The sequence below is a fragment of the Tetrahymena thermophila genome (genome assembly GCF_000189635.1).
Source record: "Tetrahymena thermophila SB210 genomic scaffold scf_8254795, whole genome shotgun sequence".
Lineage (NCBI taxonomy): Eukaryota > Ciliophora > Oligohymenophorea > Hymenostomatida > Tetrahymenidae > Tetrahymena > Tetrahymena thermophila.
The window spans coordinates 16,968-29,172 of record NW_002476551.1 but is presented as its reverse complement, the minus strand read 5'-3'; the positions used below and the strand labels follow the sequence as shown (position 1 = coordinate 29,172).

At 21.3% G+C, this 12,205-nt stretch overlaps 2 protein-coding genes across 2 annotated transcripts; both read left to right on the top strand. All coding sequences in view use genetic code 6, as the record gives it.

The window, feature by feature from the left end:
* Positions 1 to 169: 169 nt before the first annotated feature.
* Positions 170 to 2,917, top strand: TTHERM_01393310 (translation initiation factor eIF-5A family protein; the record flags this gene model as incomplete). The annotated part of the gene is made up of 12 exons (XM_001029634.4): positions 170 to 239; positions 438 to 450; positions 581 to 670; positions 792 to 881; positions 1,019 to 1,108; positions 1,230 to 1,319; positions 1,450 to 1,539; positions 1,661 to 1,750; positions 2,023 to 2,112; positions 2,233 to 2,322; positions 2,404 to 2,444; positions 2,814 to 2,917. 12 exons carry the CDS (start codon positions 170 to 172, stop codon positions 2,915 to 2,917), a joined length of 948 nt encoding a protein of 315 aa, XP_001029634.4.
* A 2,974-nt stretch (positions 2,918 to 5,891) lies between these two features.
* TTHERM_01393300 (REJ domain protein) lies at positions 5,892 to 11,129 on the top strand (the record flags this gene model as incomplete). Its single annotated transcript, XM_001029633.2, has 7 exons — positions 5,892 to 5,927; positions 6,091 to 6,766; positions 6,871 to 7,372; positions 7,442 to 7,643; positions 7,936 to 10,839; positions 10,912 to 10,943; positions 11,057 to 11,129. 7 exons carry the CDS (start codon positions 5,892 to 5,894, stop codon positions 11,127 to 11,129), a joined length of 4,425 nt encoding a protein of 1,474 aa, XP_001029633.2.
* Between the last annotated feature and the right edge of the window lie 1,076 nt (positions 11,130 to 12,205).

The window sequence follows — 12,205 nt, the reverse complement described above, 5'->3', positions numbered from 1 at the left end:
ATTTAGACTTTAGAATACAGTAAATTTATTTCAATTATAACTTTAAAAAAAATTAAGTTAAAGCATTTTATTTTTACTTAATTTAAAAATAGTTTTAATTTATAAAATATCTTAAATTTTGAATTAAACTTGATTTGCATATATAAAAGGTAAAATCAAATTGGGAATGATGGAGCTTCTACTATTGGTACAGCACTTGGTAACTGCAAATTGCTAACTAATCTTATATTTTACATTCAGTAAAATAATTTTTTATTTATTTATTGATAACTAAAGAAGTTTGAGTTATTTTATACATTTTGATAGAAATTTCAAAACAAATTTAAATAGTCAATAAATAAATTTATTTTATTTGAAAAGTGAAAATTAAATTGGAGATAATGGAGCATAAAATATTGGATTAGGTTTGAGTAAGTGTACTTAACTTAAAAATTTAGACTTTATAATACAGTAAATTTATTTCAATTATAACTTTAAAAAAAATTAAGTTAAAGCATTTTATTTTTACTTAATTTAAAAATAGTTTTAATTTATAAAATATCTTAAATTTTGAATTAAACTTGATTTGCATATATAAAAGGTACAATCAAATTGGGAATGATGGAGCTTCTACTATTGGTACAGCACTTGGTAACTGCAAATTGCTAACTAATCTCATATTTTACATTGAGTAAAATAATTTTTTATTTATTTATTGATAACTAAAGAAGTTTGAGTTATTTTATACATTTTGATAGAAATTTCAAAACAAATTTAAATAGTCAATAAATAAATTTATTTTGTTTAAAAAGTGCAAATTAAATTGGAGATAATGGAGCATAAAATATTGGATTAGGTTTGAGTAAGTGTACTTAACTTAGAAATTTAGAATTAGCATTAGTGTAAATTTATTCCATTCCATTTATAATTTTTTTAAAAAAATTAAGTTAAAGCATTTTATTTTTACTTAATTTAAAAATAGTTTTAATTTATAAAATATCTAAAATTTTGAATTAAACTTGATTTGCATATATAAAAGGTAAAATCAAATTGGGAATGATGGAGCTTCTACTATTGGTACAGCACTTGGTAACTGCAAATTGCTAACTAATCTCATATTTTACATTGAGTAAAATAATTTTTTATTTATTTATTGATAACTAAAGAAGTTTGAGTTATTTTATACATTTTGATAGAAATTTCAAAACAAATTTAAATAGTCAATAAATAAATTTATTTTGTTTAAAAAGTGCAAATTAAATTGGAGATAACGGAGCATAAAATATTGGATTAGGTTTGAGTAAGTGTACTTAACTTACAAATTTAGACTTTAGAATACAGTAAATTTATTTCAATTATAACTTTAAAAAAAATTAAGTTAAAGCATTTTATTTTTACTTAATTTAAAAATAGTTTTAATTTATAAAATATCTAAAATTTTGAATTAAACTTGATTTGCATATATAAAAGGTAAAATCAAATTGGGAATGATGGAGCTTCTACTATTGGTACAGCACTTGGTAACTGCAAATTGCTAACTAATCTCAAATTTTACATTGGGTAAAATAATTTTTAATTTATTTATTGATAACTAAAAAAGTTTGAATTATTTGATACATTTCGATAGAAATTTCAAAATAAATTTAAATAATCAATAAATAAATTTATTTTTTTTGAAAAGTTCAAATTAAATTGGAGATAGTGGAGCATAAAATATTGGATTAGGTTTAAGTAAGTGTATTTAGCTTACTAATTTAGAATTTAGCATAGAGTAAATTTATTTCATTTATAGCTTTTAAAAAAAATAAGTTAAACTATATTATTCAAACTGAATCTAAAAATATTTTTAATTTATAAAATATCATATAAAGCGAAAAGTGTGGTCTAGTACCAAATTTATTTTTAGACTTTCTTTTTTTTAAAAATATTATTAATTTATTGAAAAAAAGCAAGACCAAAAAAAAAAAATCTGGTGCCAGGCCACACTTTTCCCTTATATAATATCTTAAATTTTTAATTAAACATGATTTTCATTAATAAAAGCAATAATTAAATTGGCGATGATGGAGCTTCTACTATTGATACAGTACTTGGTAACTGCAAATTCCTAACAAATCTCAAATTTAACTTTCAGTAAAATTATTTTATATGTATTTATTGAACACTAAAAAAGTTTAAATTATTTTATATATTTTGATTTAAATTTAAAACAAATTTAAATACTTAATAAATTGATTTATTTTATTTGAAAAGTGGTAATGAAATTGGTGATAAAGGAGTATAAAATATTGCATTAAGCTTGAGTAACTGCACTTAACTTAAAAATTTAGCTTTTAGCTCAGAGTAAATTTTATTTATTACTTTTCAAAAACATAATGTTTTAAAGTTTTTAAGTTTTTATTTAAAATATCTTTATTTTATAAGTAATGATGAGAAGTTTCTAAAATCCAGAGAAATTATCAACTGTAAAAATATAAAGTTATTGAATATATTTATCAAGTAATTACTTTTTTTTTGCTTAAAATTAGATAATTTTAACTAAAATTTTTTTCATTATCTAAAAAATAAATTTATATTTATTATTAAAAGTGAATTGCCTTAATAAAGAAAAACATAAATCAAAAGATTAGCTCAAAAAATAAAAAGATTAGTAAAACTAAAAATAGATTGAATTTACTAAAATCAATAATTTAATATTTATTTATTGATAGTATGATTAAAAATAATTGATTAATAAATAATTAATAAACATGGTTTTTTAATATTAAATGTAATTATTTATTTTTTATATCCATTTTATTCATTTTTTAATTTATACTTCTTCTTTATTAAAGATTTCAAAATTTTTGGGCTCCCTCAACAACCTTTTTGGTTAAGCTTGTCGAGGAATCGCGTAGTATTTGCTTATTATAATGTAAAAATCGCTTAAAATAAATGAAATCGAACATTGGATTCATAATTTAGAACTAAATAGATATATTAATTAATTAATTTTCACTTAATAAAAACTTAAATAATTTTTTATTTTCTAAATTATGGATTTTCATTATATCAATATATTTAATATACAATTATTTATTGAGTCAAAGTTCTTTTCAATTTTAATTTCAAGTGTTAAAGTTAGAAAAACATAATCAATAATTTACAATCCATCCACTTGTATAAAAATAACTAAAACCATTTAACTCCATTTTTAAATCTCCAACCTTTCATTAAGGTAATGCTTACTAAAAGAGTATTATTATTAACAATTGGATTAAAGTAAAGCCTAAAACGTAGTTTTTGACTTCCATTAATGTGAAGAATTAGATTAATTACACTCATTTTTAAGCTAATATTTTACTCGTTGTTTTTAAAAAATAATTTCACAAATTTTAAGATAAGATTTGCTTTTAATTCAGTTTTAAATATATTTATAAAATTTTTAGCAACTCCTATTACTATTATTTAGTTAAGTGTTTGGTTTTTTCACATCCATTTTTATGAATTGATTTGATTTTATATCAAATAAATATTTTTTAAATGTTAATAAGCTTTGAAATTGTATCGTCTTTAAGTTAAAAATGGTATCAGTAAAATTACAAATACAAAGAGTAAATGATATATATTTTAATAATTTTATTAATTGATTATAATAGATTATTAAATTAAACAGTTAAAAATCAGATATATTTTAAAAATCGACTGAAAATATTTAAATGAATGTATGTATGTATGTATGTATGTATGTATGTATGTATTCATTAGTTTTATAATAGCTCCTGCTTTTCTTTTCAAAAATTAAAAGCTTGATTGAGTTTTAAAAATAATCAGATTAACTGGTTATTTTCTATAATAAACTAATTTTTCTTAATAATAATAGAATGATTCACCAAAACTAATTTATTTATTAATAATAAAAATTAGAATTATATTTTATTGCATAAATGTATAAAATAATTACATAGGACTAAAGTTTCATTACTGATTTATAAAATTGTTTTAATAATAAGATATTATTTAAAAAGTAAATGTAAATTATTTATATGAATTTATTGATTTATTTGTTATGTAATGGTTACTGCTTTATTTTTCAAAAATTAAAGGCAGGATTAAGTAAGAAAAAATCAGATTAATTGACTGATTTTTATCTGTAATCATCAAATTCTTTTTTAATAATAAATAATAAATAATAAGAGATAGATACTATGAATTATAATGTTCTGAAGCTAATAAATATATAAAGAACTTTAATTACAAAAATAAATGCAATTAAAAATACTATTTTAAGCATTATTTTTAATTATAAATTATAGATGGTTTTATGGGTACTAACTAGTATAAATGCATGCAGAAATAGATGTAATAGTGGGCGATAATCTTGATAATATGTTTTGCATTTAATTAAATATTTATCTGTAAGATTTTTGTATCTTAAATAAGTTTTTGAAGGATTTATTTATTTAGTTAATATTAATTAAAATCTAATGTAAGATAAATTCAAATTCTTTTAATTTATTTTTTATTTGCTTTGCAACTTATTTATTCTTAAATCCCATACATTTTTTACAAGCCCAGCTATTAAATGCAATTTTAAATGAAAAAATAATAAATAGCATTTAATTGATTAAAAAATATTCTGGAATTGTTCTACTAATCAAAAAGAAAAATTAATTAAGAGGTTAACTTGAAAAAGGAGGTTTGTTTGCCTTTCAAATTTTGTAAAAAATTAATATTCTTTGAATTTCTTACTTTAAGTGAATGTAAAATCGAAGAATTTTAATTTTTTGCAAAATTTGAAAGGGAAACCTTCCTTTTCAAGTTAACCTCTTAATTAATTTTTCTTTTTGATTAGTAGAACAATTATAGAATATTTTTTAATCAATTAAATGCTATTTATTATTTTTTCATTTAAAATTGCATTTAATAGCAGGGCTTGTAAAAAAAGAGTGGGATTTAAGTTTTGAATAACTTGCATACAAAAAAAAGGCATAAGAAATCAATTCACAATTTTATATTTATTTAATCACAAAAATTTATTAACCTAAATCTCCTAAAAATAAATTGAATAAACAAACCAACAATGAAAACTTAGAAAATTAGAGCATTTCTCTTGGTTATTTTATAAAGTCTAATATTAGATTAATAAATTTTGTAAAAAAATAATTTATTTATTTATTTATTTTAATAAATAAACAGTCTTAAAATACTTATATGCTGTAGATTACTATAATTGCAGCCAAATATTAGTAAATAATACTGGTTTGAATCCAAAATGTAAATAAATTCCATTTAAATTATTGTTTTATTATTAAATCATTTTTTATAAACATAAAGTTAGTTATTGTATAATTAATTATGTAGTACCTGCGTAGCAATCTGATATAGATAGCATGAAAAAATATTTCTCAGACATGAATTGTTTAAATTTAAATGTTTTTTCATAAGACTAAAAATAATACCTATCAGGAAGTAGTTGTAATTCAAATAGTGAAATCATAATAAAATATACTCCTGAAACCCCGTAAAAAAAATAATTAAAAAAACAAAAATTATGAGAGCAATCAATATTTAAATCTTTTCCTAATCAAAAATTTATTTTAGATTAATTTATTTTTAAAATCAAAAATAGAATTAACGATGTTTTAATTTTTTATTCTTCTTTTATTCTCAAAATATTTTATTAATAAAAAAGGAATACAGTAATAAATTCCTATTATTTTGCTATTACTATAAATTTCAATATGCCTCCTAACAATGATTTAAAATCAATAGTTGAAATAAATGAAGTATCCTATCAAAGTTAATATGGATATACTTCATTATCGAATCTTTAAGGCTATTCTACTAATTACTTAACTGTGCTTAATTAATAATTAAATATAGATAGTTTAACAATTAAATTAAAGCCAAATATTGGAATATAATATCAAATGTATTTTTGGTATATCGGTCTATTTGTTTAATTGGTAAATTTAATTTTTAAATTTGTTAATAGATAGAGAGAGATGTTTTTTTTTTTGATAAATTAGAATGTCAAAAATTATTTATTTATTTAATATCATGAAAAACTTTTCTTTAAATTTTTAAAAATGAATTCTCACTTAAAAATATTTATTTAATATAATATAGTGCCAAATAAACTGTTAAAAGTGTGATTATAATTAAGTATGCTAATAATGTTTTTCTGGATATTATTATGAGCAAAATACAAACTAGTGTATACCTTGTGATAAAAATTAATTTGTGAATTAATTCAACTAGTGCTAGTTATGTAATCCAGCCTGTTAAACTTGTAATGGTCCAAATCCAGACAATTGCTTATCTTGCAATCCTGGACTGTATTATTACAACAAAAATTGTGTTAGCTTATGTCCAAATGGATTTTAAAGTAATTTTAATACTCTCACATGCGATTCATGCTAAAATTATTGGAGCCTATAATGCAATCCCTGCTATGCCAACTGTAAACAATGTGATTAGTCATAGATTTAAAATTAATAATGCCAGACTTGCTATAATGAAACAAGATAAATAGATGTTTAAAGTAATAGATGCATTTGCAAAAACTAAAATGATTAAAGGAATATATTTTATTAATGCAGCTATGAAAATATTGCTGTCATTGATGCAAAATTAAGTGCTACATCTCCATAACTTAGTATTGATTTGGGATCTTCATTGATGAATATCATATCAAATACGCCTTAGTCTTTGTGCTCATAGGTATTTGACTAAGCAACATTAGGCAAACTTGGGTTAGATTCTTCATGCGAAATTAATGGGAATAAAATTTTGGTCAATTTAAGTAACTTAAATTTATTAAATATTAAAAAATTTAACTCATTAAACTTCTTTATACTCTCATTTTTAAATATTTTATTCTAAATTTTATTTTATTTTAATAAATAGGTGACTCATCGACAATCATGGAAAATGACTCAATTAATCTATTGCCAAATAAGCTGCAGTTTGTAGATTATACAGACACTTTCATTAATATATTTTATAGAAACATTACTTTCTAAGATTCCCCTGGAATCCCTTAACTTTAATTTAGCTATAATCACATATAAAACAGCTGTAATCCTATAAATATAACTCTTTATAGTATTCAAAACGATGCAGGAAGACAATTTATGAGTCTAAATTGGACTTTAAATCAAATTGTAGGTTCCATAAGCAGCAAGTAGTAAGAAAGTATAAAGGAAATATTATTAAAAGCAAGCTAAAACAAAAACACTAGTTTGATTATAGACCCTAAATTCTTACCACCAAATATTAACATAACAATATAATTTAGTTATTTACTTAAGGTTAACTAAGCTGGTACTTAAATGTTCACAATTATTTATTAAAAATAAAAATTTATAAGAGTCAACTATTAGCAATCTTTGTACCCACCAATTTATAGGTTAATTTTTCTTTTTAATGAATTATTTATTTTTATAAATTAATCTTAAAATAATAAATAAATAAATAGATCTATGAGCTTGAGTTTCTACTTTTAATTTTACATAGAGACATGCGAGTTAGGCCAAATAACTTTTTTTAATGAGCCTGTTGATTTACAACTTACTTCTAACCAGCTTTAAAAGTAAAGCCTAAGTCAATACATCTAATCAAGCTTTCAATATGATATTCCCCCTTACTCCTTAGCATCTAACTAAACTTTTAATATCAGTGTAAATTTTTTGTGATTATAGAAATACCATCATAATATTTAAACTAATTTATCAAATTTCCTTTAAAGGTTAGATAAATATAAATAATATTTCTAAAAATTTTTTAATTAATTTAGCAATAACAGAATTGTAATTAATTTATTAAAAAAATAAATATTATTTTGAGTGAAAAATAATAGTCCCATATAATTTATAAAGTGAAATTGAATTTAATATTCCAATTTAAAATAAACCTCTTCAAAACAAATAACTCAAATATTAATAATATTTATTTATCCTTTTTTAATAATAGTTGACTTTGAATTTGAGTTCAGATAGTAATATTGCTGCCATCTAAAATATCTCAGTTAATATTTAAATTACAGATTTGTATTTGCAAATTATTGGAGGCTCAAGTCTTGTTTAAGGCTATTAAAATTAAATGATCTTAAATACAGATTCGAGGGATTATGAAATTTAAGATCCAAATTCTGCTTCAAATATCAACTTTAGTTGGAAGTGTAATAGCCTATACTCTAACGACCATATCTGCTATGATTACTAGAATAATTAGATCTAGTTGCAACAAGGAGTTAGTAGTATTAAGTTTCCTGCTAAAACTTTTTAGCCATACACTGCAATTTAGATTACTGTTGTAGGATAAAAAGATTCTAGGCAATCAAATTTCACCACTATCTGTATATTCACAGAATTAGATATTCCTCCACTAAATATTTTATTAACTGCAACAAGTATTAACCGAAAAATTAATTTGAATGATGATCTTAATTTTTAAATAAATTATGGTGAGAATGTTTCATCAGATTACTTGTCTTATGCAGGAGCTATATTATATAACAATAATCCAGTCGCAGCAATCAAATTTGATTATTTCCAAGTTAGATTCAGAGTTTGGAACTATTTTTAAAAAATACTTCCCTCAAATCCAACACTTTAAATAAGATTTTCTGTGTATAATCCATTATATATTATGCCAAGCTTGTCTACAATTAGCATTTAAATTAATATACCACCTCAGAATTGTGTTTTAAGTATAAATCCCAAAGAAGGAATAGCACTTGAAACTATCTTTTAGATTTAATTATTGAATTGTACAGATGAAGACCTTCCTCTAACTTACTAGTTTTTCTATTACAATAGTGCTGATGATGCTCTTCAAGAATTAATTTCCCCTTGGAATATTTTAAGAAGATAGATATAAGATTAGACTATAAACAACTCAATTTAAACAGTATTACCTTAAGGAAATCTAGTTTTTATGGTACAGGTTATGGATTCTTACCTAGGAGTTTATAATACCTCTTCTACAATATAGGTTCAAGCTTAGAATAAATCAGCTGACGAATATTATAAACTGGTAAATCAACATACTTTGTAAGCTCTATAGAGCTCAAATATGTAAATCTCTAACTAACTAGTGACTTTAAGCATTATAGCAGAAGACATCAGTAAAAACAATTAACTTTCATAGTAAATGAATGATTTAGAAACTCTACTGATTTAAAATATATAGCAATTATCTCTCTAAATACCTAAATTCTCCCTTTTGTCTACATTTGCTAACAAAGTAACTGCTTAGCTATCATAACAACTCTTTAGTTCATCTCTATAAAGCAATTTTACCACATAAAAAAATAAAATATTTGATTAACTATAAACAATACTCCAAAATACTAATTCAAGTATATACAATAGTAATCTGAGTCATTTACAACAAATTAATGACATTTAAATTTAAAATATGGTAGACTCCTTTAAAATTTTAAACTCAAGCGTTAGTCTGTATAGTAATAACTCATACGAAGATTTTTAGTCATACGATAAAATATCAAGTTAGATTGGAAATCTGCTTAATAATATTAGCTTACCAAACTAAGGACAAATTATTCTAAATGGTGACTTGTCCACTCTTTTGTCAGATAAAATAACATAGAAAAATCTATTCAAATATGTTGTAAGTACTGATGATTACAATTCTGAAAATTAAACAAGCATATTTAGTATTTCAAGAAATAATTACAAGTAAAATATTTATGAAAATACTTCAGATTTTTAGGCATACACATAGCAATTCAAAAATATTAGTTAAAACTTTACTTACTCTAAGAATGAAGTAATATCACCATAGATTTATAATTCAACTTCTTAAACAATCTCTAACCAGTCTACTATTATTTACTAGTTTAATAATACAAATACTAGTAATTTATATAAAATGACATGCCTTTAACAAAATAATCTTTCTTGGAGCTAATAAAATTGTGGTATAACAAAAATTACTTAAAATCGCTACTTGTGCTGCTGTGCCTCCTAAAAACCAACAACCATCATTGAAGATATTGATGACATGTTCTTAAAAAATAAAAATTTGTAGACAGCATTTGGAGAATAAGGGCTATTAAATATAGGAAGCTTTGAGAACTTTTATTTGTATATAGTATTTTGGCTATTGATAATATTCACACTGACTGAAATTTTTTTATTTATCATTGGAAGATTCTTAGACAAATAAGCAGTATAAAAAAGATATTTAAAAGTTCATAATCAAGAACTAAATAATTAATTGTAAAATGAATAGTTATAAAAGTTGAGATAACAATAATAATAAATAGACCATAATAACTAAAATATTTGTGTAAATTCTTAAATGATAAATGATGATGTATTTCAGCACTCTCCTTTTACACATCAATTTAAGAGTAATGAAAATGTCTAACCAGAAATTTAGTAAAATCAATAGATTTAATCACATTCTGATTAAAAAATAGATAATTAATTTAATAGAAGAAGAAAAAGATAAAAATTCCTCAATTTATAAACATAACAAATCCAAAGAAACTTAAAAATATTTTAAGAACAAAATATTGAAATGAACGAAGAGAAGTCTGAATCTAACTAATTGCAAACAATTAGATCATAATCAAGCTAACAAAGTGTTGAAAAAATTAAAACTTAAACAAGCTCATAAACCTACATAAAATAGGTTTAAGATGAAGAAGAAATCTAAAAAATCAATGTTTATTTGTAACTTTCTAAAGCAAAAAAGGTAGCAATTTTTCATTAGTTTTTTAGTATTTTTTACATTTTTGATGATATCCTTTAAAGGCCTTTAAGATTCACTCTTCTTTACTTAAAGACAATACACACCTTAGTTATTTCAATATTATTCTAAGGTTATAATATGCTCATTTAGCAGGTAATAATAGCGATTATAAATAGCTCATTAATGAAGATTGCTTTTTTAGGAATTATATTTACATTCAAAAAGGGTTCAATAGGTAAAAGGGTTTCTCTAATTTTGTAAATAGTTATAAGCTTAGTTTACTACTATGTCATTTTGGCAGTATCTAGTGGTAAAACTCCAAGTGAGTCGAATCAATTTATAATCCTATTTATAATATCTTTTCTAACAGAAATGGTATTCATAGAGATAATAGAGTCATTTTGTATGATCTTGCTGATTCAAAAATATATTAAATGTAATGAATCCAAAAGTATTATTGGTAAATTGTATAATTTATTCAATTTAAAATAAATAATACTTAATATTGATGTTTGAGCTAACTTTATATTTTTATATTTTTTTGTTTTTCACTTAAAGAAAGAATATCACCTTTTAAAATCTCTTTTTATAAAATTACTTTAATTTTTTAGAATTTAGTTTATTTTCATAAAGTTTAATTTAAAATAATTTATGTAAAGTTTAAAATATCATCAGTTTCAGTTAATCTTTGTTTTAGCAATTAAAATCGATTTCTTTCGACTAATTTTTTAGATAAATACTAAAGAAAATGCTAAGAATTAAATCTTTTATTTAAAATAAACACTGTAATTTCTCGAAAAAAAATTTCTACAAAAATTTAAAAATAAAAATTAAAAAATTTAATTAAAGAAATTAATAAAAATTATAATAATTATGTATTTATTCTTAATAAAAGAGGATTTAGATTAAATTTATTTTTTTTTTAAAATAAACTATTTCAAATGAATTTATGAAAAATTAATTATTTTTAAGTTTAAAAATAAATATATTATTCGTATTAAATAGATTGTATTAAAAGGATTTAAAAAACTTCTAATTATTTTTTGTAACCTTATTAGCTATCAATATTTTATTAAGCATTAATAAGATATATAATTAAATAAATCATCCTATTTTTTGATTGTGAAAATTTAAAAAAAATATTTTTCTTTTGTTTTTGATAATATAACAACATATAAATTGATAGATAGATATTTAGCTTCAAAATAAATATATTTCATCATTTTAAAGTATCATATTTTGATATTCTTTATTATAACTTTAATCATACTAATTAATATAAAATAATTGATGGAGGAGAACAAGATTAAAAAATGGACAATTCATTTATTAATTATGTAATAGCTACTACTTGAAATAAGAATTAATTAATTGGAAATTTTGTTCAATGAAAAAGCATAAAGAATCTCAAACGATCAGATTAACTAAATATTATTTATGATTGTTTAGCAAATGCCAAATAAAAAAATAGTGAGTAACCAAAATGAATCAACGACCAAATTTATTAAATCAAACAGAG